At 31.9% G+C, this 26,998-nt stretch overlaps 1 protein-coding gene across 2 annotated transcripts; it reads right to left on the bottom strand.

Moving 5' to 3' along the window:
- Positions 1–26,327, bottom strand: LOC143252549 (uncharacterized). Of its 2 annotated transcripts, none has more exons than XM_076504869.1 (8): positions 26,182–26,327; positions 18,519–18,621; positions 17,405–17,805; positions 12,520–12,590; positions 11,182–11,263; positions 6,227–6,298; positions 5,769–5,849; positions 1–1,122 (listed from the first exon to the last, which is right to left on the bottom strand). In XM_076504869.1, the coding sequence occupies exons 1-8, from the start codon at positions 26,224–26,226 to the stop codon at positions 1,072–1,074; spliced, it is 906 nt and encodes a 301-aa protein (XP_076360984.1). In that variant the 5' UTR covers positions 26,227–26,327; the 3' UTR covers positions 1–1,071. The 2 variants fall into 2 exon arrangements, with proteins under 2 accessions (XP_076360984.1, XP_076360985.1); XM_076504870.1 differs by having other exon boundaries at positions 1–283.
- Between the last annotated feature and the right edge of the window lie 671 nt (positions 26,328–26,998).

Raw genomic sequence — 26,998 nt, 5'->3', positions numbered from 1 at the left:
TGAGAAAGGAGTACATTTATTGTCGAGGACAATACAAAATGTTTCAAATTCATGTAATTTGTACGAATGAATAAAAGTCCTTATTATAACTCCAAAAAAGGATTACACAGATTACTAGCAGGATTTGATATACCCAAGTTTTAAATAACTTTTAAAAGAACAAGGAAAAAAAATCAAATTCTACAGTAATCACAAAATCCTTAACATACAGTTTGTGTCAAAAGTAAACAAAAATTTTTATTTATGTGCATCCAAATCTTTCTATTCGTCTCCTCTTCTTTTCCTGAAACAAAGTTCATATTCAACTGAGAGGTTCACACAATATTTACTACTTGTAAACACGTGTAAGAAAATTATTTCAGAGAGTCACTTGAATTAAAACATTTAGGTTGCAGTTGAGTAAAACTTAAAACAAATCTTTAATAACATAACATTTTGGGACAGTGTGGGACCTATTGGTCCATCTTGGCTGTTCCACACACTAAATTAATTAAAAAACAAACAAACCATTATTTATTTCACTAACACTATTGATTTTGAATTAAAAATTTAAGTGATTTCCTGAAAAATGCAAGTACCAATTAAGTTCAATATAGAGATACGTTATAAATGATGAACATACAAGATAACCAATCACAGTAAAGTATCACTCCCAGATTAAAAGGTACACAGTAAGTAAAACATTTATACATTTAAATAAAACCAGATGACAAAGAAGAAAATAAATGAAATTTGAAAGCATAATTCCATCATCATGTTTTAAAATCACATCTTTAAATGGTGTTCCATGTCCAAAAATCAGGCATTGTAATCTGAGAACTATACACAGTATATGTACAGTTATAACTAAACTAAACATTGGGGTTAACAATTTAATAATAAGAAAATAAAACAATGCAAACCAAATCTTCATTGCTTTTAAACAAAGAGGATACAAACATGAATACTGAGACTTCTATATTTCCATTATGGCATAAAAGTTCATGCTTATTATTTAAAAAGATACACAAAAATTTCCATTTTGTAACTAGGGTTATTTTTGTGGAGTTGTTGCTTTTCATTCACCGTGATTCATAAGTTCACATTCTTATTTTCTTGGGAAGATGTCCGAATTTTTTTGTACTAGTGAAAGAAATAAGGAATTGTTTTTTAAGACTCATAATGCAGATTGTCCAATGAAGACTCCAGTAAAAGAACTGAAAGCTCACAAATAGAAAAAGCAGATAATAAGGAATTACATTGCATGCTCATGATTATTCTTTGTGCTTTGTATTTGAAATCTGAGACTGCATATAAAAGTAGACACTATATCTGGCAGTATGAGAGATATCTCTTGAAACAAGGTGGCAAATAACACGTTGCTAAGAGAGTAAGTACCAGTGAGCCAGTCTTCAGTCTTTCTAAAATAACATGCCCATTCTTGTGAGTTACAAGTACCATATAGTATCTAATCACAGCATACATTATTGTGTATATACTGTGTTATTTCTGTTTTATCATAAACAAGGGACTACCTCTATAAAATGTAATGTAGAATAAATTCATCCCTCACTCTTGCTCAATAACATCAGTTGTCATTAGCATACATCCTGTGTTTAGAAAAAGAAATGTTAATCTTAAATAGTTTATTAAGAACCACTGTAGAAATGAGCAGTAACAAGAGCCAGGAACAAAAGAACTATTATGGATTATTCTGGAAGGAGTTACGGGAATTTTAAATTCATTAATGACTTGTCATTAAACTGTATTTTGTGAACCCTTAATGTTGTGTCAGAATTTTCTACACACTGCAAACAAATCCTGCAAGTCTTGTAACCCTAAAGTTAAATATTATAATATTATTATATCTTAGCAAAGTACCACAGTATATGTAAGCAAACTATCAGACGTCATAGCATTAAAGAAACAAGTTTCAACATATTAGCATGTACTCTCTAGACTCATGTTCTCTACTGGCAGGAAAATTCATCTAACACCTACACAACAACAGAACTCTGAATAACCTTAAAGGACACAGAAAGACAAACAGTTGGTTATCTTAAAGTAACCTCAGAATGTGTTAAAATAGGTGAGCTCTTGATTAACCACTTTTCAACAAACCTTCTTGCTATGTAGTTAGTAGTTATTATAAAATTGTTATTGATTTCGAATCAACTTCAAAGACAGAATCTCTCACATGAAGAAAAAAGTTATTTGTTAACCTTACTTTAGCCAGCATAAAGTGGTTTCATACTGAGTTGACTGTGAAGGAAGAGACAACTCCCTATTAAGAAGACATTAGTAGAGATATGCTGGTGACCTTACATAACTTGCCCTCTACCAATATATTTCTCTAAAGTGTTTCTAATAGGCAGTTGTCACCCATTTCACAAACAGCATGCCTGAACTGTATATCAAACAATGGTTACATGTTACCCTTTGTCAGTCTTTGGACAAAAAACAAGTTTTTCCTTGGTGTCAGAAAGCAATTTATAATGAAACTTTGAGGGTTTGCTTCATTTACAACAGATTTTCACTAACACTTACATACAGCACTGTGTTATTTTTTATTTTTATTATATTTTCCACACGCTTTTTCAATTCAACTGCAGCTCCTACCAGACATGCTACACAGAAACTGATGTTTGCAATAGATACCTAGTGGTCTAAAGCAAGGCTTGGTTTTGTATTTTCAAGGTTCAGGTCATACACTTTTCTGTATTTGACACAAGTTCATGTAACGTGAAAGATTTAAGTAAAAAAATTATCGACTTAAATTTTAGCTGAGACACAGCAGCTCACAGAATGAATGGGTTTGTCTTTTTAGAAGTAACTTTTAGCTTATAACTTCTTCTTTTGACCAATTTGAGATATAATTACAGCTGCAGCTATTAAAGATTCCCACTTGATGAATAAAAGCCCACTTCAAATAAAAATGTATTTCAAAACAGGCAATACGGGTATTAACACTTTTATTGACAAGGAGAGAACAACGTTTCAAACTTCCTAGGCCATTTTCAGGTTAAGAAAGAGAGAGTTTGAAAGTGACCATTGCCAGACACATGTCTTAGAAATAAGAGTATAAATGGATATGGGACTGTAGGGGCATTGCAGGCAGATGTTAGCTTATTAATTAGTATAGGTATAAAGGTGTTCCTTTATACTGGTTTAATTTTGGTTTTAGTGTTGTAGAAGTGGGGTTTCTTTGATTTTGCATTTGTTTTGCTACTTAATATCTGGGTGTTTTCTATAATTATGTTGTGTTTATTTGATGTTCAAAAACATGTGAAGATGATTTTTTGCAATTTTGAATCCAGTTTCCATTTTTCTGCTTCTTTCTCCAATATAGAAGTCGTGGCAGTCGTTACATTGTATTTTATAAATTATGTTGGTGTTGTGTTGTTACAAGTTATTTTCAAATGTTGGTTATTTTTTTACTGATGTCAGTAACATGTGGTACACAGCAGTATAAGGTTTGTAGTTTGTTGTATCTTGGGATTTATTGTTGTTGGTCTAGGTGTGCACATATAATGTTTTCCATGGTTTTTTGAGAAAATTTCTTGATGTTGATGAAGTGTTGTTTTATTTTGTTGATTTCATTGTTAATTTCATTGTTAATTTTATCTGGTGAACATAGTTTTGTGGCTGTTTTAATTTGGTTTCTTAATATGTTGAGTTTTTGTTTTGTTTTATGTGCTGAGTCCCAGGGAATGTATTAATCCAGTATGGGTAATTTTTCTGTGGATTTCTGTTTTAAATTATGTATCAGTTCCTGTAATCTTGAGGTTAAGAAATGCTATATGGTTAGTTTTTACCTGTTCACAAGTGAACTTAATGTTGGGGTGTATTGAGTTAACATGATTGAAAACACTGTGTGTCGTGCAAATGTGACTCCAGCAATTGTATCATCAACATACCTGTACCAGTATAGTGGTGGTGTAAGGCTGAATTGATTGCTCATGATTCAATCTGTGTCATGAAAATATTGGCTAGAACTGGTGACACAGGATTCCCCATACTTAGGTCATTTATTTGTAGGTAGTTTTTGTCATTAAACATAAAGTTATTTTTGGTGGTAGTGAATTCTATAAGGGTTACTAATTGATTGTTGGGGATGTGTATCAATTGGTTGTGGCTTTGGATATAAAGTTCTAAAGCTATCTTGCAGGCTTCAGTTGTTGGGACTTCTGTAAAGAGGGGAGATTACATCAAAACTGGCCATTAAGGCTTTATGATTTAGTTTATTAAGAATATATTTAAAGTTAAAAGAGTCTTTGAAAAAGGAGCCGGCTGATGTTACATATTTAGAAAATGCCCACGTTATATAAGGATTTATTTAATTAAATGAAAACTTTAACTCGTATATTGTCTACATTACACTTAACAGGCAAAAGCTGATGTATATAAATTATAGTCTTCAAAGACAGAGAGAGATCTGTCTGATTTTGATTAAATACTCAAGTAAAAAGTAAATGAAGGTGATATCACTATAGAAAAAGGTGATAATGTTACAAAACAAGCAGAAGTAAAAATATGTGAAAGTTTTGACATCAAAATGTAATATGAAATAAAATTTGGATTGTCTGTCTGGCTCTGTATTCTTTTAAATGTGTTTTAAAACTGTCTTAGTGAGAAAATCCAAAACCTAACCTGGCAGTTTATTGTGATATCATAGAGTTGATGTGTTTTTGCTTTTCCTTATTTTCTAACTTGGCTACATTTTTGTTCATGTATTATGTTTTTAGCACTTATAAACAGTTACAGAATATAACTGACTTTTCCCAATAGTTTATAAGTTACTGTTTATAAGTGTGTCAGTTTTAAGGAAAGATTCATCTTTTTTTTTTCTTCATGTAAATTCTAAGATGAAATATTTTTTTCCCAATTTCCAACCAACCAAAGTACAAAAACATAGTTCTCAGCTTATACATGAATTTAAACAGAAACAAGAAATATTGATAATACAACACCTAGTAAAATATTATGCTTGACACTAAGAAACAGAAAAACATTCAAAATTGATGTCACTTGTACAGTGATAATTATCAATCATGTCACAGTTAATCTTTCCAAGCCTATTAAATTGATATTAAAAAATAAGGGGGGCATTAAAATATTATCAAATAAATCTTGTTTAAAGCCTGTCATACATAATCATCTCAAGATGATGACAAGATTTGCCCTAAACTGGCTGCAGCTGTGGACTTCTGTACAGAATGAAACACTACATGGTTCCTGATACCAGATACTCTCCAGTCTTCTGTATGGAATGAACTAATAAATGGTTCGTGATACTGGCTGTTCTGTGAACTTCTGTATGAAATGAAACACTACATGGCTCCTGATATTGACTACAGCTGATGCCTTCTTTATGGAATGAGCCACCAAATGGTTTATGATACTGATTGCATCTGAGGCCCTTTGCATGGAATAAATCACTAAGGTTTACAATACTCACTGCTCCCACAGCCTTTTTTGATAAAACAAATCACTTCAAGGTTCATAATAATTTGTTGGCGAACACTATGGAAGATTAAGGTTTTAATCTATTGCTGTAGGAGAAATCTGATTCTGAAACAAGACTCTTCACACAATGACAACTAATAAAATATTTCATCCACAAAGTAGTATCTAATGCAATATGTTATTTTCTTAGGTTTCAAACAAGTCGACTGTTTACCATGAATACATATCAACTATTAGTCATCAATGTTACAACTTCTGAAAATGTTTACATCCTTTGATAAAAAAAAGAACTTTTAAAACAAAATTTATTAAAAAATACTGACCTCCTCACTACCAACGGATGCTGTTGAAATACTATTTCCAAACCTTTGTTTCCTTTTTAGTACCTTTTCTCTTTCTTCAATCTGTCCAAAAATTAAAAAGGTAATAGAAGTCACAGTTAACTGGTTCAAAAAACACAGAGAAGATTATTAAATATAAAGAATACTGTGTGCTGGGAGAAAATACTAAACATTAAATGTCTAATACTGCCAAAACACATCCATTTAAATATTTATTTAACAAATACTCAAATAATTTTCAGTGTGACATAAATTGTACTGTAGATTAACAACTAAGTATCACCAACACTAAAGAATAAAATAAGGAAAAATATTGAATAGCGTATTAATGTTAATATCACATTTATTTTGACCTAGTATTTTGAAGTTTATCTAATATATAGAAAGTTGAGTTTAATTGTGAATTATTATGGAGGTACAAAGAAAGTTTCCAAACTTACTTGTTTCACTGCTGCTGACACTGACTGACCAAATCTTTCTGATCTCTTCCTAAGTTTTTCAAGGTCTAGTACCTACAATTGTAAAGATTATATTACTAGAAGGTCTAAGACAGTATAAATATAAAAATAAAATTATTAAAGAAAACATAACTTCAGTGTATTCTTACCATTTCCCATTTTAGACACAGAGAATAAGTGTAGCAACTGAATTCAGCAAAAACAATTCACTTAGACTGAAATTAAGAAACTTTAAATACTTGACCACTGTTGATATTGACTTAAGTTTTATTTAATCTCACCCTTTTATAATGTAATTATCAACTCAGAAATTATCAATTGAATATATTTTGTAATCTTATTATTAAATGAGTCTATATTCCATAATCACTTAGTGTTTGTTCTTAGGCACAGAACTACAAAACTGGCTATCTCTGCTGTACCTACCAAGAAAATCTCAAAACCTGGTTTTTAGGTATTATAAGCTTATAGACAAACCACTGAGCTACTGAGGGCAGGGGGTCAATTTTCTATAACTTCAAATAAATAATAATATCAGTAATATCCTTAAAGGTTTCAAATACACTGACTGGTAGACTCCTTATTGCCTATTAATAATCATCCCAGTAATATTCCTGAGTTTCAAATACAATGACTGCTAGACTCCTTACTGCCTATTAATAACATTCCCAGTAATATTCCCAAGTTTTAAATACAAAGACTGGAAGACTCCTTACTGCATATTAATAATCATCTCAGTAATACCCCTAACAGTTTTAAATACAATGACTGCTAGATTCCTTACTGCCTATTAAACTTAAAACTTCCTTTGTATTTTAATTTTTATCACAGTCTGCTTTCAGTAAACTTACAGTAAAACTTCTTTCTTACTAAAGCTATGTACAAATAAAAAATTTAAATCTAAATTTTGTAAAATTAAAGAAATAAGAATAAGATAAAATTGTAAGCAACCATGTACAAAAGCTCAACATAAACCCTTACACGTATTCCATCACTGTACCTTTTTTTTGCTTGCATACCGTCCAGTTCATTAGTCAAACTAACAAACTAGTTACATTCTCTGTACCTTTACAAAGACAATACATATGTTTAGTTCAGTTTCCACTGTTTACTCATTTACAATTAGCTTTGTTCTTAATGATACACAAAACACCTCTGTAGCTTTCTATAATATGGCAAGTTTTATGTTTGTTTCTGAAGTTAACATTTTCTTACATGAAAAATGTATTTCCTATATTCACTCATAGCTATCTCATCCTTGATTTGCCCTCTAAGCATTGATAAACATTTTATCACAAATTGTGCTCCAGTTGTTTATACCCCTTCATATTTGCACCATTTCAGGGTAAGTGTTGATCAAGTGACTACCATTTACAAAATTGTGCTATCTTTATTAGAGCAGGTAGCTGTGTCTACTAATCTAGCATCATACTCACTTTCAAGAATTAATCAGTATAAATTAGAAACATTAGGAATATCACTGGTGAGGAAGATGGTGAGTACAGGTAAGTACCTATTGAAAATACATTTTCTGTGTAAGAAAATGTAACTTTCAAAATGGTACTACACATCTCTTATCACCCAAAGTGAGAATCCCACACTGAAGGTGCAACTGTATTCAATCAAGCAAAAAGCAACTACCTAGAAAGAATATATGTGCCATAATACAAAAAGAAGACACACCTGTGAGGTACAAAACCACTTCTGTAATATGTATGCTCTTTGGCCACTAAGAAACACAGTAACACATAACAGGGCAAAATGTAATAAGCAAGCACCACAGCTGCAAGAAAGTATTTTGGAGAATTGTTGTATAAATATGAAATGAAACAGCAAAAAATGGACAAAAATGGAACATCCAGTGTACAACTGACAACATGTGAAAACAAATATGTGTTAAGAATAGAGTCCTGGGTCATACTCGAGTATATCAACTACTGTACAACTAGGCAAAACATCTAGTAGAAACACCTTATCAAGGATATTGAAAGCAACAAAAAGTCTCTTCCCTGACAAAAAAAAAGATAGTTTGATGAGAAAGTGTACATTAATTCAAAATAATCCTGTGGTAGTACATAAATAGTCCACATGTGTAGCAAGCATTACCATGGAATTCAATGGTAATTAGTCATAGTAAGGTAGCTGATAATTTGATACAAATATTCATGGCTATGACTAAAGGACCATAGACTGTATATGAATAGGTCAAGTTCAGTCTGCTCAGGTAAAATACATGCATAGGGTAAATGCCTAGGGGTATGTTGGATTATGCCATGTGTGGTCTAACTGCAAAAACATCCAGTGGAAGTACTTTACCTACTTTTGAAAGATCAACAAGTGTGGCCAGATTTAGCGCAAATATAACAGTTAGCATACCTGACTAGTTAACAAATGACACCAGGTGAGATTCTGAAATACATTGTATATTGACCAAATAATATGTCGAATTACTCTAGTCAAAGGTGAGGAGATGTGCCAAAGTAGGAAGATGACTCCTGTCTGAGGAAGAACATAACTAGGTCATACAGATAATGTGCAACATGCAAATTGAGAGTTGTCCACATACTGTCCTGAATAACCTTCTCCAATGAACAGTAGTTTCAAGCAGCTAAAGACAGAGTAAGATGACAAACATGGTGTGAAGAAACATTATGTAGATGGCAACCTTCCACGGACAGGTCAGAATATGCCAGTTATGAGTTGACAAATGTAGCCAATAAGCATAATAGGTGATAAATCATGGGAAACAGATGAATTCCATGAAACAAATAGGCAGAAATGAGAACCATAAAAAGAGGCAGTATAAGCCACATAACATATCAGGAAGTTACTAATCTGGATCCAAATGAGAATACAGGTGAGAAATGGAAGGAGAAAAGCTAAACTACCTTCCCAGTACATTGACAGCCAATGTCCAAGAAAGGAAGGCCTGATCTAAATAGAGGATAACATACAAGGAATGGTGAAAGATGCAGGAAAAGTAAGGGTATGAATATATAATTAAAACAACCACATGCCATGAGAAGGAAGAAATAGGTCTGAAAAGAAAGGTGGTGCAAGGAACATGTTGTAATGGGTTCAAAGTAAGAACCGGACAGGACATGAAGAGTAATGTTAAGATACCAATCAAGCTAAACAAAGAGACAAGGCTGAAAGTCCAGACAAAAGCAATAGAAAAAGAGGGAAGTAACTGACATAAATTAAAGAACAAGCACAATAAAACTATTGTAGTTACATGGAGAATAGAGTTGCATACATTAAAGTGAGGATTGTGCTAAAATACTAGGAGTCACATGTGCTGGTACAGATGATACTATATGATTGGTGGAGGGTAGTCACATGATCAGCATGTGTTCTGAAACTGAAGGGGTATAAAAGAATGGGGCACTGTCAGTGATTACATTTTTAGTAATATTCATATGTAAAGCAGGACTAAGGTAGCTTTGGGTGAGCAGAGGTTATACCATTTCTGAACTTTTGTACAAAGCTTTGCAAGGAAAATCTGTGCATAACCACCTCTGCTTTTTGAAATGATATGTCAGAAGGAGCGTAGCTAGTTAATAACACCAGCCACGAAATCTTGGGGTATTCTTTCCTTATCAAATAGTGAGATATCATAATCACTCTTAAATTACTAATGGCATGTGCTACTTCAAACTTGTATCAATAGTTGAAGTACAAGAAAGCAAATTTTACTAAACTACTTAAATGTATAAGTAGAGACAAAAGTCTCTGTCAGAAAAAAAAAAGCCTACATGTTCATGTAAGTGTAACTAATCTGGCCAAATACTGTTAGTTAGCAGCAGCTGTAACATTAAATCATAATAAAATCAATCGCATCCTTCTTACATGTTTATATTACATACTTGAAGCATACTCTTGGTTAGAAGAGGAAACTATTAATAAAACTATGAATTCTGCAGTGATCTGATATCATAATTATTACTCAGTAACCTTATAACTGTTTATCCTTGGAATGTTTATAATGATAAGTACTAAACAATCTCAGATTCTATGGTTAAATACATTTTAAATTAACTTACACATAGTAGGCAAGCTTCTTATAAACAGCAAGATTTTTTATTTTCATGAAAAATAATTTACACCCCTACACATTAAAATTCAGTCCTAAAGAACTGGGAATAGAAAGAACAGGTACTATATTTTATGCCTACTCTGTGGTTGTATGATGTTAATAATATGTGTTCATACTAAATAACCTATGAACTATAAAAGATGTTTATGGTGTGATCATCTTTTCCAAGCTGGCAAAGCATGGTTATAATTAATTACACTTGTAATATGACACTAGTATCAAGCCTATTATATTTCATGACACTACATTATTTATCTAGTTTCTTAAGGATTGTCAAAAACTAGAAGTGTGTATAAAAACAGTATTTAAACCAAACTATGTTTTCCATATCCATTGCTAACAACACATTTTGCTTAATCCAGAGCTCATCAGACCAGTTGAAACATAACAATAATGGCCAGAACATTATTTATATTAGCCATTTGTTAAATACAACAACAGTTCTTATGGTGTGAATGCCTTTTTCTATTTCCTATTTAAACAAAGAGTAAGCATAATTACTTATTAGTTCCTAGCATTTGATGTTAGGGGTAATTGTTACCATATAACTGCAAGTGGTTCAGAGATACAAGATACTGTCACTAATCTTGAATAAAAAATTAAAATAACCAGCAGTGGTATTTTGTACACACTATAGTTTTCATGCATGCACAAAACTGTCAAAGGCAGAATCACCTTTTCTTTCTTTTTATGAAGTACTGCACCTAAGAAGAAACATTATTATACAAAATTGGGAGGTAAAAATTACATACTTTAATAAAACATTGCATTCTAACATTAGATGCAGACTACTTTAATAATATATTAAAGAAAAAAAATAAAAGTTAGGCTGAGTCCTTACAGGTTTAACACTAAATCCAGATAAAGCTGTTGGTTTTAGACTTCCTGTAGTTATAACAGAGTTCTTATTGGGAAGTCCAAATCTGAAAAGTAAAAATAACACAACAATTTTAAAAAAAATCAACAATCAAATTAAATGATACATTTTGAATATAACCCTTAATTTAAGTTGTTTCAAATTATAGTTTCTAAATACTAGTAACATCTGTTTGTTTTCTTCTGATGTTGACACCATATAAAACTAGTAGCTTACTTTAAAATAAGCAGTCTGCTAAACAATTACACAGAATTTAATATTAGGACTTATTTTCCATTTCCAAAAGGACTACATATTATCTATTCATTCTAAACTGCACATTGCCAGCTTTATTTATAGATAACAAATGTTTTAACCAAAAACATAAGTAAAACAACTCAAAATAAACTGTTACATTTAGCTTTTATGAAGCAATATTATGATTCAGAATCAGTTTTCTTTTTCAAATTTCCTGCAGAACACACTGTAATGTGCTTTTATAGCTTCACATAAAATCCTAAGGTTTACTATAGAAAATTATTTTAAATGAATAGTTTATAAGGAAAAAGTTATGAACACTGACAGAAATTATACACTCATTTGTTAAGACTCATAACAGATAAATTAATATGTAGGATTATACAAACACACTTTTCTCTACATTAAGACTTTTATTTTACTTGCAAGTTTTCTTGCTTGACAAAGCCTCCAATAAGAAAGCCAAGAGCTTGCCAATAAAAGTATTTATAAGCAGAGAAAAGTCTATGTATAAATATACATGGGAATTTCATATCTTACTCCTTAGGAAGCAAATTTGAAATGAAAACATAGACTTGTATAAAAAAATAATATCTACTAACCCTGACAAATGATTTAAAATGGACTATTTGTATATCTGTCACAAAATGAATCATCTGGCCTTAAGGAAAGCCAAGGAGTAAGTTAAACTCATAATTTGTGATACAATTTGTTCTACTTTTAAATGTTCATGAAAATACAGTTATGACATTAAACATTTACCACTCATTCCTAATTAACCCCTATAAAATAGAAGGTGTATCTTCCAAAAGCACTTGGGTTATTAGTTTTTTAATTTTGAAAAACAACAATTTGATATCAAATTTTACAAAAATTTTGCATTAAGCAAATTTCGTATTCTCATACAGTTTAAAAAATTAAATGTTTATGATCCTAAAGCATTTGAGTTTAATTCAATTTTGTAAACAAAAACTCCAAGCTACTTTTACAATCATGTCCACAAGCTTAAACAGTAATAACTAATTACTTTCCAGCTATGTATACATATTGTTTATTTTTACAAACCTTTCAGCTCTTGCTTGAAGCTTGTTAACACTATTTGATGTATTAAATTTGTTTATGCATATGGAGTGTCTCTGAAAAATAATACATTTTATTAGCAAATTTTACATGAATTATCATAAACAGCATTTTAACTTTGAGTGATAAGAAGTTTAGCAGAAACAAAATTAAATGCTAACTACTTTCAACAGACTTTAGAGCTTCTTTCTGTAAGTTTAATACGATATGTATAAGCACTAGCCATCCTTGATACACGTTTACCAGGCAACGGTTGTTGTCAGTGTTTAGTCGAGTGTTAGTCAGCCATCTGTGTTATGGTTTACTTTCAGAAAACGTGTCTCTAAAAAAGAAGCTAGTTATCCCTGCCACACTGTTTTATGTGACAGTATTTCTGTACAAATAGCTTCATTGTTAGACACAGCATAACAATACCAGCAATTCTTGATGATGAGAAACCCACTTGAAATAAAAATGTATCTCAGAATGGCTGGTATGGATATTAACACTTTTATTGATAAGTAGAGAACAACATTTTGACCTTCCTAGGTCACCTTCAGGTTAGCAGGAAGGTCGTAAAGTTTTCCTCTGCTTATCAATAGAAATGTTAAAACACATACAACCCATTCTGAGATACAATACCAGCAACTGGAATATACTTAAATTTTAACCTAATTATAGTAAGCACTGCTGGAGAACTAAAACTCAAACATCTGTAATACTCTGGTAAAGCAGATGTTATCCATTTATTCACAGAAATAGAAACGTGGGCAACCATTGAATAAAATGTGACTTGACACCACTAGTAACAAGTGATCCAGTTGTGTGAGTTAATATTCACTCCTTTAAAATAATAGATTACAGGGGTAGAAATATTCTAAATTTTCAGCAGGACACGTGTCCTGCTGGACAGTGAAACTTGTCAGACATTTGAAATTTTAGCAGGCACCTCAAAATTGTCACCGGACATTACCGAAAACAAGAAATCAAGTAGAGACAATTATTAGAAAATCAGAATCATTTTATTTATGGCACTGAAACATTATTTCAAAGCAAGTGGCAACAAACCTTGTATCCGTTAAAAATGACACATCAATCAAATTGGTAGATTTAGTCATCCAGCACTAAGACATCAGCTGATGTAGACTCAGTATCTCTATTGTCTCTACGTGTGCGAGTTCCATGTGGACTCACAAATCTGGTTTTTTTACTGTCCTTCCACCAGGATTCTACAGACTTGCACAGTAATTCTGTGCTTGCATGATCACAGGTCTTATTCTTAGCTAATTTTATTGCCATCAAGAGAATCATTTATTAGTTTGGACTGTCATTCATCCTTAATAACTGCCATCTGGGAACATCTACGTTCTGGTTCAGCAGATGACATGGAAATTAACTGCATGAGGCATACCAAGGCCAACATTGTTGATCCAGGGAAAGGTTTACTGTCCTCAACAGTTATCTGACTTAACATGTGGGCCCACAATCCACTTGTACTACTAGCCAGGGACTCATCTGATTTGGCAAATCTTGTGGCTTTGAGCAGTATCTCATGTAAGTCAGCTTGGCAAATATCAGCTGCAATGTTGAAACCCTTAGCTTCTAGCAGAACACCAAAGTGGTCCAATAGTGTCTGGAGTTCATTATGGCCATAAGATGACAATGTTTCCTTGCTTTTAGGCCAGTTGCTTGGTTCAAAAATTCGAAAGGCACCAATAAAATCCTTATCAAATTCTTCAAATCTCTCATTCATATATGTGACAATTTTACCTATGAAGATGGCAGTTTCTTCAGCCACAGATTGAGCAACTATCTCTTTTGTGGCACTTTTTGAGCATCTGGCCCTTGTCTAACCACTAACAGCAATCACCTTTCCTCTAAGTAACCACTTGCCAGTTTGTTCACATGTTGTGAGCTCTTTAACAATTTTCTAGGATCTCTCAACATGATTCAGATTGCCCAGCTTCTCTTTACAAACAGTGAGTTTGTTCGAAGCAATGTTCACAGTAGCAGAATTGCCTTGCATTTTGAGACTCAGAGATGTCAAAACAGGCAGAACTGCCAAGAGTATGTCCATGTACAGAATGAATTTAAGGCTTGTCAAAGTACTGTATAATCCTGCAGCTTTCTGTCCACGTTCCCCTTTGTCATGCAGCTTTACTTGATACAAATACTCAGCTGGCCATTTATGAGAAACTGACTCCAGAGCATGCTCTTTGTAGGCCACCCACCGGGTTCCTGCTCTTTTTGTTGGCTTTCTAACAACAATGTTGTTAGCTTTACCAGCTTCTTTGAGGCCAACCCAGTTCTGTGGCGATTTGTCATAAAACTTCCATAGATTTTCTAAAAAGGTTTGGATACTATCAAGGTAAGGGATGTCCTTGATGGTCTTCTTAATTGCAAGTTCCAATCTGTGACTAACACAGTGGATCCCTATCAAATAAGGTTTTTGCACCTTCAATCTGTTGACAAGTCCTTTATTTGTGCCAAAATTGACAGCTGCCCCATCAGCTGTCAGGCATACAATTGATTCAAGCCAGTCAGAAAACTTGCTATATATGGACAATGATGGAAGTACAAAAATTAGTATCCAATATTAGTTACTTTCTGTGAAAAAAAAAAAAAAATGTAAATTTGTACTTTGGAAAATTCAATTGCTCGATTATCTATTATGCTAGTTGTGCTAGGTTAAGCTCCAATTCTGTCAGTGATAAATACATGGTTCTTCTTGGTTTAAATCATTTGAAAAATGCTTGAGTTTTCACTGATGTATTTTAATAATGGAATGACTATGTAAATCTGAATTAAAAAACAAATGTACATGAAATATTGTCCATTTTAATTTTTCTTAATTAGGAATTCAGGATAAATCCAGAAAATTCTCATCCCAGGTAATTAAAAAACCTTTACGTGAACTAAGTGCCTGTAGCAAGTGTTCAGAATCAGCCTTCTCAACTGACTGCAAACACAGGAAGTGGGTTACTGGATAACAGTCACTGTCCAAGTATCTTACATAGACTATCTCCTGCTCAATGTTGGCAGTGTCTGTTGAGCCATCAGTCATAATGCCAAAGAATAATGAGGTGTGCAGACGAGATCCGACATTAATTCTAACTGTTTCTGCAATATACTTCAAAAGATAACTGCTTGTTTGTCATTGGCATAATGTTCTGTTAAGTTCATACCAAAGTTGTGCTCCTGCAGCAACAGAAGCTCTTGAAAATCGCTGAATGGTTTGGCATTCAAAGCCATATAAAGGGCAGTCCTGAACAGCACAAGCAAACGATCTTTCTCAGTCTGGTTAAATTTGCTCAATTCTTTCCTCATGGGAGTTAAATCAGGTGTTTCTTTTGCTGTCTTAGCTTGACAACTTAAGACTGTGGGCGCTACTGTTTTCGTGCTCCTTAACAACACTTGCTCTCAGGTTGGAAGATCCTGTTATGAAGGTGTTCTTCTGCCTTCCACTACTTTGGTCATATTCCTGACAAATTGAGTAAAACATCAGTCCGGCAGCATTATTATACTCCAGCCATGATCGGCTTCTATTCCATTCATCCTGGAAACGATGAGTAGGCTTAGCGCCAGTACTAGCAGTAACAGTTTTTAACACTTGGGCTTGGGTTTTTTCACTCAGGCTTTCCCAGTATTGTCTTCTGATTCATTAGTCTTGCTCGTGAAGCCAAACTGAAATAAATTATGAGACTTTTCCATTTTTTACCATCAGACGCCGTGGTCAGATCATCATGAATGTTTGGCAGTCACATAACTATCCAGGACAGCACGGATAAGGCAAATGAAAAGCTCATTTTGTGAGCGTTTACAACCATTTTTTAAAATTTGTTGTTTTTTTTGTCTTAAATTAAATCTTAAATTTTGCAAGTTATTTTCCACTCATTATAGAATATACTTTTAAGCAAAATCTTTGGGCTGTGCATACACAGCTTTTGCCTCACTTATTTTTGAGGGGATGATGTATTTGTGTCCGATATGTTAGAAATATGACCACCGGTCACAATGTCCGGTGAGAGATGGGAAAGTGCTGGTCAAACTTGATTGTTTAACTGACATGTCCAGCTTTAAATACAAAATTTCAAAACCTGGATTACTTTAAAGCAAAGTATAGTAATGAGCTTGCTAAGGGCAGAAGAAATTACTACTAAAATCTTTAGTTGTTACAATTATAAGTTACATATACAAATATATAATACATGTAATATTTATATATGCAGAAAACATTTCTTAAGATATCAAAACAAGATGTTTACAAAACCAATGCTATTTTCTCTGCTTTACTTAAGGGTTAGGTTCTTAAATCTCAGTCTAGAGATCCACAAATATTTCAGGTGAGTCAAGGTCTGACAGATAACTTAAATTCTTATAAGGACTGAGATGAAAAAGGACCTCGTTTCTCCAATGATAGCTCAAAATTCATTATGAAAGACATACTGGGAATCCACTTCTCAAAAAACAAACAAAGGTAAGAAATGTAATGCAAGATACAATAACAGAAACAACTGTAGTACCAAAGACTAATATACATATGGGAGTCACAAACAACAAGGGATTGCAGCTAGATGGAGAATTAATAAATTAATAGTACAAAACAAATTAAAAAGCTAGTAAATTGTATAATGCAGTGGTATTCTTTATGTGAGCTCTTTCCTTTACATAGTTCCCAGTTTCCATGCTATCATATGAATGTCATACTAATCTCTGTATGGATAAAATTTCAACAACATGCATGCAAGAAATAGTTACTAGGAGAAGAGGTAAGAGGATCATTTTGGGACATGAAAGTTGCTTGTCAAAACCTTTTCTAAGGAAATTATATATCCCAATATAGCAATAGTTAAAATGTATATATATGCAAAAGTAATGATTTAAAAAACACCTTTTCTGGGGTCAAATTTTTTGCAGAAGTGAGAACTACATTGTCATCTTTAGACTTATTTTCTTCTGTGATGATAGTGTCCTTCATGGGTTTTTCTGAAGTAAATGTTTGTTGTATCACAGGACGTGTAATTTTGACAACCCCTGAAATTTTACCCATAACTGATGGTGACTTGGAAGCACATGTTTTGGTCACCTGTTGCTGAGTAAGAGTGATTGTACTTGGTTTTACTTTAACAGTAGGCTTAGCTGTGATCTCTGTTTCTTGCTGTGGTAAGGTTCCCAATATTTCTTCCTCATTCACAGTCTCATGAACATCTGTAGATTTAATGTCATCACCCAATAAATGATCATCATTCAGGACGTCATCTTCATCTGCATCCTCAGTTGTCTCAACTGGTTCTATATACATCACAACAAGGAATCAGAAATGTTTTGTCACCAAATAAGCAATGATATCATTTCAAGTTATCAATGCTTTGAATATGAAAATCAACAAATCATGATAGAATATTATACTTACTCTTCAGTTACTCTTATTACTAAACTGAGATAACAATTTCAAAAATATTCCTCTGAACCATTAAAATTAATGTTGCATAGACAAAAATTTGTTTAATCACTGAGTAGAAAATTTTAAAGCCATCCTCATGACAAAGGTGTTCTGAATGAACATACAAGTCCTTTTTCACTTGACAATTAAGCCATCTTTACATTTACTATCCCACTTTCATTAGCCAAGATTAGGCTAAAAGTTTTATACCACACAAGAAATTTAGATAATTAAACACAATGAGATCAAAGCAACAAGCAAGTGGCCATCACCTTGTTTAAAATTCTTGCATTAAGTAATGTTTAAATACAACATTATATTAGACTTTGGGAAACTGTTACAATGTTCATTTAGCAACTTTTCAGAAACAATTTATTTTGTAGACAGATTAAGATGTACAATTGTGTAAAATATAAGGTTCTCAAGCATATATGAATTAATATATATTTACATCCTAACTCAAAATAAGAAACTCTAAGGAGCAGAATTGTAAACACTTCAAACTCAATGGGATGAATTATGAAAGCATAGTATTAAAAAAAAGAACATTAATTTAACCAACCTTTTGGTAAATGTATAGCTTTCTGTAGTCTCTCAATCAGTTCGTTTTTGTTGCCAGTAGCAGTTAACCCTCTAGATTTAAGCTCCTTTTTCAAATCTGCAACCTGATTTAAAAAGAATGCAAGTTACTATTTTCATGGGAAGACATGCAACATTGATGTTAGAAGAGTACACATCTGCAACAACAGTAAAAAAAAAAAAAAAAGTGGGGTCCAATAAGCAAAAAAAAAGAAACAAAAGTACTATTGGATATTCTTGTTTAACAGTGAAAAACACAGAAATTATTAAACAGTTGCTAGCATTTTGTATTTTTGCAAGACACTGCAAATATGAGACTGTATTTTCAGTTTACTAATATTAGCAGACAGGAGTTAACGCTGTACCATTCACCTACGAAAAATACTTAATATTCAATGAAACAGTTGAAAATACTAAATATATATATCTGTAGTAACAATACATGGGTAGGCTCAAGGCCCAAATAATTCTTAACCTTGACAAAATTCTTATAGTCTCTACAACAAAAGACATGAGGGGTCCAAAAAAATTTGAATCAAATGCAACCTTTATATACAACAGGATAAGCATAACTCACACAAGGACTCAGTCCATGCGCGATTGAAGAGGTCTGCACAATATGATACACAAAACATACAATTGGAATGCTAAGTTCCCCTTCAGGTATTTCTTAACCTAGAATGTTGAAATTAAAATCAGAAGTCTAGAAAACTAGAAAAATGATCCAATGACTAAAAAAGACTCAGACAAGAAAAGATTTTGCAGAACAAAAAAAAAACAAAAAAAACAAACAAAAGTACAAAAAAATAAAACATTGAATCCAAGAAAATTAAAATTACTGAAAATAGAAAAAAAAACTCTCACCAATTGTTCTAAAATTTGGTGTTTCTGGCAACAGTTATTCACTTAACCTTCTCATAACTTCAGTGTGTTTTAAGTCCCATAAAGAACCATGTCCAAATAATAAACCACAGTTAGACTGAACTATTTATGAGTTTTTTGAACAATATATCAATGTTTTTTTTACAGAGAAACAAAAATCTTGTAATTAAAATTAAACTTAGACTCACATTACTATTTCTTTATTACTTCAGATATTGCACTGTGCACTTGGAATATAAATGAAATCTGATAATGGTTAAACTCTCAGTATCAGTCCAGTGGATGGTAACTAATCCTTTGTCCCAAACACTGGAACACCTTGGAACAATGAGAATCAGAGACCAAAGATGATAAGAAAAATTGAGAATTTTTTCCTCACTTCCACAAAGCCAGTATACAACTATTTATATACTAAATATATAAAGCAGACTTTAAAGAAGTTTAAACTACATGAGGAAAATAACATTATACATTGTAACACTGTTTAATCAATAAAAAATCTTCTAATGCTACAGAATTTCAAATTCTGAAATTACATATTTAAATATAGTTACAATAAAATGTAAAAAGTATAAAAACATGTATTCACAAATTATAAAAAATAACGGTATAGGAGAAGAAACTACTGAAAGATGAAGAATACATCCATAAATACTAAACCAACAATGTTATAGATGTTACAATTATTTTTTATAAATTTGTGCTCTCCAAACAGTTACAATGAAGAAAACAATTTACTGTTGTAAGTAACAGAAATTCTAAAGATCTGCTACTTTACCACTGCAACTAAGAGGTCTTATGTAATGGATTTAATATTTTGATATCTATGTTTCTTTCAATTTAAGATATATAACTTATATTGTTAAATGTGTATTGCACAACTCCTACCTGTTCTCTAAATTTGTAAAATATTCTCAAGTGTAATAATCAACAATCTACTACATGTGTATGTAATACTAGCAACTAACAGTGTTGTTACCAAGTGAACTTTCAAGAATGTCTCATAAAAACATTTATAAATCAGCATACCAAGAGACAGTTTAATACTCTTAGTTTGCTACAGTCAGTATACAATAAGCTTCAGATGCCATAATTGTGATTAATACTCATTATTTGGAAAACTATAGAATTAGACCAGGAACATTTATAGATTTTGAACATTATGAAGTAGTCAACTTCAGATGATAGTATTTCTACAACAGTATTAGATACCTACCTTCTTCCATGAAAAGTAAGCTTACAAACTAAGTTAGGACAAACAAGAATAGAGCTAGCTAGCATTCCCATCAAAGAAAGTGTATCTGCATGTCAACATTAAATTAACTCACTCTTTGTAGACCTGAACCATTGGTAAAATATTAAGTTCCAGCTCAGATAAAAGATTGAATATTGTTTACAAGTTTGTAAAATGTTTGTGTGTATGTGCATAATTATTTGTAATAACTGTTGTTATAAATTGTATTGTTTGTATATTAAAATATATTTGTGTTAAGAAAAAAACCATGTGTATCAATCTTGTTGGCAAATATCATATTATATTCACCAAAATTCAATTAATCCCTAAATTAAAATTTCCTGCTATTTAAAATTGTAATACATAATGTACATAACATAATAAATCGAAGACTTGTCCAAAATAATTTAAATACATAACAAACATTTTAACATACACATGTAATGAGAACCCACTAAAATAATTTCAGTAATGTGACTTTGCAAAGCAATAAATAAGCCATTGAGATAGTGTTTTGTTAGTATAATTTGAGGAGGTATATAGAGACACTGATTACAAATAAAAGAGGTAATTACCTCCACAGAAATCACTTGTTTGGTTCCACTTATAATACTGTGTAAAGTTTTGGTTTTCATAGCTAAGAAGGGATTTAAAATTGGTTCAGATGAGGGTTTTCTGGATGATTCTTAAGATTTCACGATTATCTTACAAGGATATGTTAAAACTTTTTTCTCTTGAGAAAAAGACAGATAAAAAATAATCCAACAGAAGTTTAGAGGATCAATGGAACAAGCGGCCCTGATTTTTACAAGAGAGACCACAAGATCAAGAACTGGCAAAAGTTAGGCTTCAGTTAAAACAGTTTATTTTTCTAAAAAGGTAAGTAACTTGCAGAATGATTTCCTGTAAGCAGTAATTAGTTCCATGAAGATAACTGGGGATTTTCAGAAAAATAAATGATGAGTTTCATTTTCTTTGTTTATTTTTTTCAACGGATGGCGTTTAGGAATATTCTTGAAAAAAAACCAGTGGTTCTTGTATATATTGCCTGTATATTATGTTAACACTGTCAAAAGTCTAAACTAGAAGTGCACACACACATACATTTTATTTATATATATATAAATAAATAACCATTGTATTTATATCAATACAATAAGAGCAATAAACCTTCAAAATACTAGCATTTTTCCACACTGATTATTATCTGGTAGAGCCACACACTACGATATATTGGTTAATTTCAAGTTCATTTTGTTAAAGACTCAGTCTAAATTGATTTTGTCATCACCTACAGTACTCTAAAGAATTGCTCAGAAAAGATTGGGTACAAATAAGGATTTGCAGAAATCCTTGTATTTGGCCATAGAGCATGTACCAAGATACTAAATGACTGCACATTGAACAGCAATTGAAAAAGTCCAGAGCACAACAACACCCAAAGTTCTCACTGTTTATTTTGTGGCAACTGTTCTCTTATCAGTTCTAAATCCACCATAAAAAGAACATCCCAATCACTTTGTATTCCTTTACCATTCAACTTCAACAGTGAACAATAGGTGAATGTTGGCACCAAAAACAGTGTTATTGGGAAGCATTTATCAAATCAGAGTCAATGATATATCAAAAAATAACTTGCACATGTAACCTGTTCACATACTTCATTGGTCTGGTTTGTTTCTTGCATCAAAAAACACTTTGTATTTGAAAACATACAAAAACTTTAAAACTATTAACAAATATTTATTATTTGTAAAACACACATTTGCACAATTTCAACCAAAAGTACATTAAAAGAAAAGATGGACTGGAACTATAGACACAAGTTCACTTGGCAACAGTATGCATAACATCACAGTACAGGGCATGGCTAAAGTGAAAGAATTTAGTAATACTAGCATCATATATATAGCATAATATATAATAATAAAAGTGGTATGAACCTCAAACCTCATTTGTAAATAAAATGAGAATGTAATACATACAGATCAGTTAAATTATTAGTAATTAGAACAAAATCATACAACTCAAACTTTAAAATGTGACACAATTAATATCTGTATTAAACTGACCTTGCAAAAATGAATGGTGCTAGTCTGACATATTTGCCAAAGTAGCTCATTCAAAATTTTAATTTTGTAACACTTCCTCACAAAATGAAACTCATATCAAACCAGTCTGTATGCACAGCTTTAAAAAATATTAAGGAAATTCAATGTAATTCCTGTAAGAGTTAACTTACACATAAATTAAACTAGTTAAGCAGCAATATTTACCCGTCCTTTCCTAGCAATGTATTATATATAGTCATAATTCCTATAAATTCACTTATTTTAACTTTCATACCTTTCTTCAAGTATTCATAGACATGTCTTGTAGATAGCTTTTAACATTAAAATTCAAATCCTAGTAAGGATATGTATGGTCTAATAACTTTGTTTTCTCTCACATAATGTTACACTGTGAGATATCCTCGGCCACCACGTCCACCTTCAGAAGGAACACTTCCCACCAACTTATCTCTTACTTGTGTTTTTATTTCTAAGTGTATATTTACAGTTGTATATTCATATAGTCTCCTTTTTCCACTGGTAGTAATGTTTTCTTTCATTAAAAGATGGAGACCCTGCCAACGGGTGATGGCTTGACATACCAGCAAGGCTTAACAAAATTCACACAAACATATGATGTTACAGAATAAATGTTTACATTTAAAAGTAGCATGTTATATTCAAAATCATACAATAATTGATATTTTTGTAGGATTATAATGCTAGTATGTTTAATATATAACATTAATAATGAAGTTTCATTATTAATAGTGTAGCCACTCTTTATTATCATTCATAATTCATAGAAAAATGTTTATTTCCTTTGTTCTTCTAATTCAGTTATATTTTTATGATAACAAAGTCCAGAAATTGTAATTACAATGTAACAATTATTGTTAGACTTGATGTAGAAAAAGTGGAGTTTACTAAAGGTATGCATCTGTCACTCATGGTATTTGTGTTTTAAAACCTATGAGAATGAAAAATATTTCATTTATTTTTATTGATAAATATGTAACTTCACTTTTTTTTAATATTTAGATGTTTTTAGTTTTCATTTCATTTATCAATGCCATTTAAATTAACCCAAAGTTTTTAAATTAAAGTATCCTGTTAGCATAACATCTTATCCCATCTCCTCACAGGTTTAGTATAGTGTACAAGATTTCCACTGTCAGGTAATAGAATTTTTTGTAATGTATCAATCATACATTCACTTGATGTGAAAGATCAATTTACTAGAAAGATTATTAAATCTCTTTCATCACTTATTAAATAAATAATTGAAACCGCACTATAAATTAGTCTTTTTTTAAACCATTAAATCCAATGGTATTTATTTTTTTGTTATGTTTGCTATTTAAAATTTTATAAAGCTCTGTAGTACAAAACATTCTTTTTCTATGTAAAAGACACACAGTAATGTTTTGTTTGGCCAAAACAAGTTGCTGCAGAACACACATTATTAACAGAAGTGATAGTTTAGCAATTTTCTGCTTTTTGTATCTCAAATTGTGTTTTCTTATAGCAAAGCCATATTGGGCTATCTGCTGACTCTGCCTTGGGGAATTGAACCCCTTATTTTAGTGTTGTAGATCCAAAGACTAACTGCTGTACTAGCAGTGGACATCTCAAATTATGATAATCCCCATACTTTCAGCAGATGCACTCTACTGGACTATCACTTCACACACCAAATTTCAAGGAAATCCATTAAGAAACACCCAAGATACACCCAATTATAATTGAGCTTCTTTTTTTCATTCTTCTTCTTCACACCAAAAGTACAAAAACTTTATTTAATAGAAAAACATAATTGACTTTTATGAACTTTTTTCAAATTTGGAACACTGATAGATCTCTTAAACCTACAGTTAAAACTCTCACTCAGTGTAAACAGAAGCCACATGAGCAAAGTTATACACCAAAAATTGTGTACATTTGAAGCCTATGCAAAAAGTCAAGATGTGTAAAGTAAAACATTTTTACAAAACATTCACCTAAGTGTAAATGTTTTTGTCATTTGGATTAACGACAGAATATTCAGAGCAGCAAAACTATAAGTGAAAGAGCATGAAGGTGCCTAGTTTAGCAGTTTATAACTCAAGTTTTCAAAAGAATCATATAGATGGGCAGTTATTATTAATTATTCCGTGAAAACTTTTCAACACAAATTTATTAAATTTTATAAAATTATCCTAACTAAAGACATTAAGTATTGCATGATATCAATGTAGCAATTATCATAAGTAATGATGTTGATATGGCTGTACCAAATGTATGGGAGTGACAAAAAACTATTAATCTCAATTCCATGGCATTACTTTTAAAAGGCTGCATTTTTTGTTCAACTTCGAGCAGCTTAGCTAACTAATGAAAGGATATTTCATATAATATTCTTACCAGTGCTATAATTGTAGCTACCAGTTGGGTGCCAATTTTGATTTTATTCCTTAAGATTCACACTAAATACTTTTTAGTAACACCTATTTTTTCACATCTAAGGTCTAAGGTGTTTTTCATTATATACAAAACTACTGACATACAGTAATAAGTGGGATTAATTGCAATATTTATGTTTTTATCTCTAAGGTACACTGTACAGACTACAATACATTTTTGTCTATATGACTCATATATCATTAATTCACAATAATTAGAGGTAAAGTTAAGTGTAACTAACAAAATCAGGGCCTATGAGAAAACTTGAGGCAAAATAGTTTAGAATTTCTTACTCAAAATATGTACCTCTAATAATTATTTTTCTAAAGTCTATCATTAGGATGAAACTTAAACAGTAGAAAATGACTATTGCTATTAGTAGTAGTTTGTTTGTTTTTTAATTTTGCCCAAAGCTACTCGAGGACTATCTGTGCTAGCTGTCCCTAATTTAGCAGTGGGAGACTAGAGGGAAGACAACTAGTCATCACCACCCACTGCAAACTCTTGGCCTACTCTTTTACAAACGAATAGTGGGATTGACCGTCATATTATAACGCCCCCACGGTTAAAAAGGCCAGCATGTTTGGTGCGATTGGTATTCAAACCCACGACCCTCGGATTACGAGTCGAGCGCCTTAACACACTTGGCCATGCCGTGCCCATTAGTAGTAGTATTATACATCATAAGATTAAAACGATAAAAACCCTGTAAGTACAATCACAGAATTTCTGAAAGGTAGACTTTACATCTACAGGAGAAAAATAGGGATCGCTCGGGTTATAAAGTTTTGTCGTTTTACATTAATACTTCTCGCAACATGATTTTCTGACGTCATGAGCAGTAGCAGAGTACTCAACAGCATTACTGATACTGATCATACTGTTAGTTACAACATACTGTAAGTCTACACCGACAACTGCCCAAGAAGCTTAAATCAGGATAACTTCATTCACTTACGCCTTCATTAATAACAAATTATACATCAACCAATAAAATTACAATAACACATTCATAAAATAATACAATTTCAACAAACCTTCAATCCTTGCAAATCAGTTGTTGAATCCACACTATCAGCCATTTTGTATCCTCTATTATTTATATAGAGTGCGCTTTTCACTTTATTTCGTGAAATTAAATTTAACGTTATGGAACTTTAAGTCAGTTTTACTTCAACATATAATAAATTAATTTTGGTATGTGAATAATAAATGTATTAAGCCTCTACATTAATGCTTCCCAATTGGATGAATGGTTCACTTAGGACAGGTAAGGCAAACGTTTTTGAGAGTGTGTGCCGAAATTGGGAACAATCTTCTGAAACTTCTCTCACATATTCATTGGCCCCCTCGCTAGTACACAGGTATGTCTACGGATTTACAACCCTAAAACCAGGAGTTCAATTCCCTTCAATGGGCTCAGTAGATAGCCCACGGTGGCTTTGTTATAAGAAAATACAACACGTGACCATGATAATTTTCAATAGTAGATTATCGTTTATTATTCTGAATTATTTTAAATGAAACAACTGTGGGAGTTACATGTTGTTAATAACTATAACACAATAAATAAAATTAATGAATTAGTAACAATAATAAGGGACTTTTTTAAGGAAAAAATTGTTTTGAATTTTGCGCAAAGCTATACGAGGGCTACCTGCGTTAGCCATCCCTAATTTAACAGTATAAGACGAGAGGGAAGGCAGCTAGAAATCACCAGCCATCGCCAACTCTTGTATTACTCTTTCACCAATGAATAGTGGGATTGGCCGTAACATTATAATGACCTCATGGCTGAAAGGGCTAGCATATTTAGTGTGACAGTGATTCACTGGGAGTACGAGTCGAATGACT

This window comes from Tachypleus tridentatus, chromosome 6 (assembly GCF_004210375.1).
Source record: "Tachypleus tridentatus isolate NWPU-2018 chromosome 6, ASM421037v1, whole genome shotgun sequence".
NCBI lineage: Eukaryota > Metazoa > Arthropoda > Merostomata > Xiphosura > Limulidae > Tachypleus > Tachypleus tridentatus.
Note: the sequence above shows the minus strand (reverse complement) of the source record. Positions and strands in the feature narration are given on the sequence as shown.

Coding starts and splice junctions, on each gene's coding strand:
- LOC143252549 (XM_076504869.1), bottom strand. CDS start 26,226: ATGGCTGATAGTGTGGATTCAACAACTGATTTGCAAGGATTGAAG. Junction 18,622..26,181: donor CTGATTTGCAAGGATTGAAG/GTTTGTTGAAAT, acceptor TTTTTAAATCAG/GTTGCAGATTTGAAAAAGGA. Junction 6,299..11,181: donor CTGGATTTAGTGTTAAACCT/GTAAGGACTCAG, acceptor TTACAATTGTAG/GTACTAGACCTTGAAAAACT.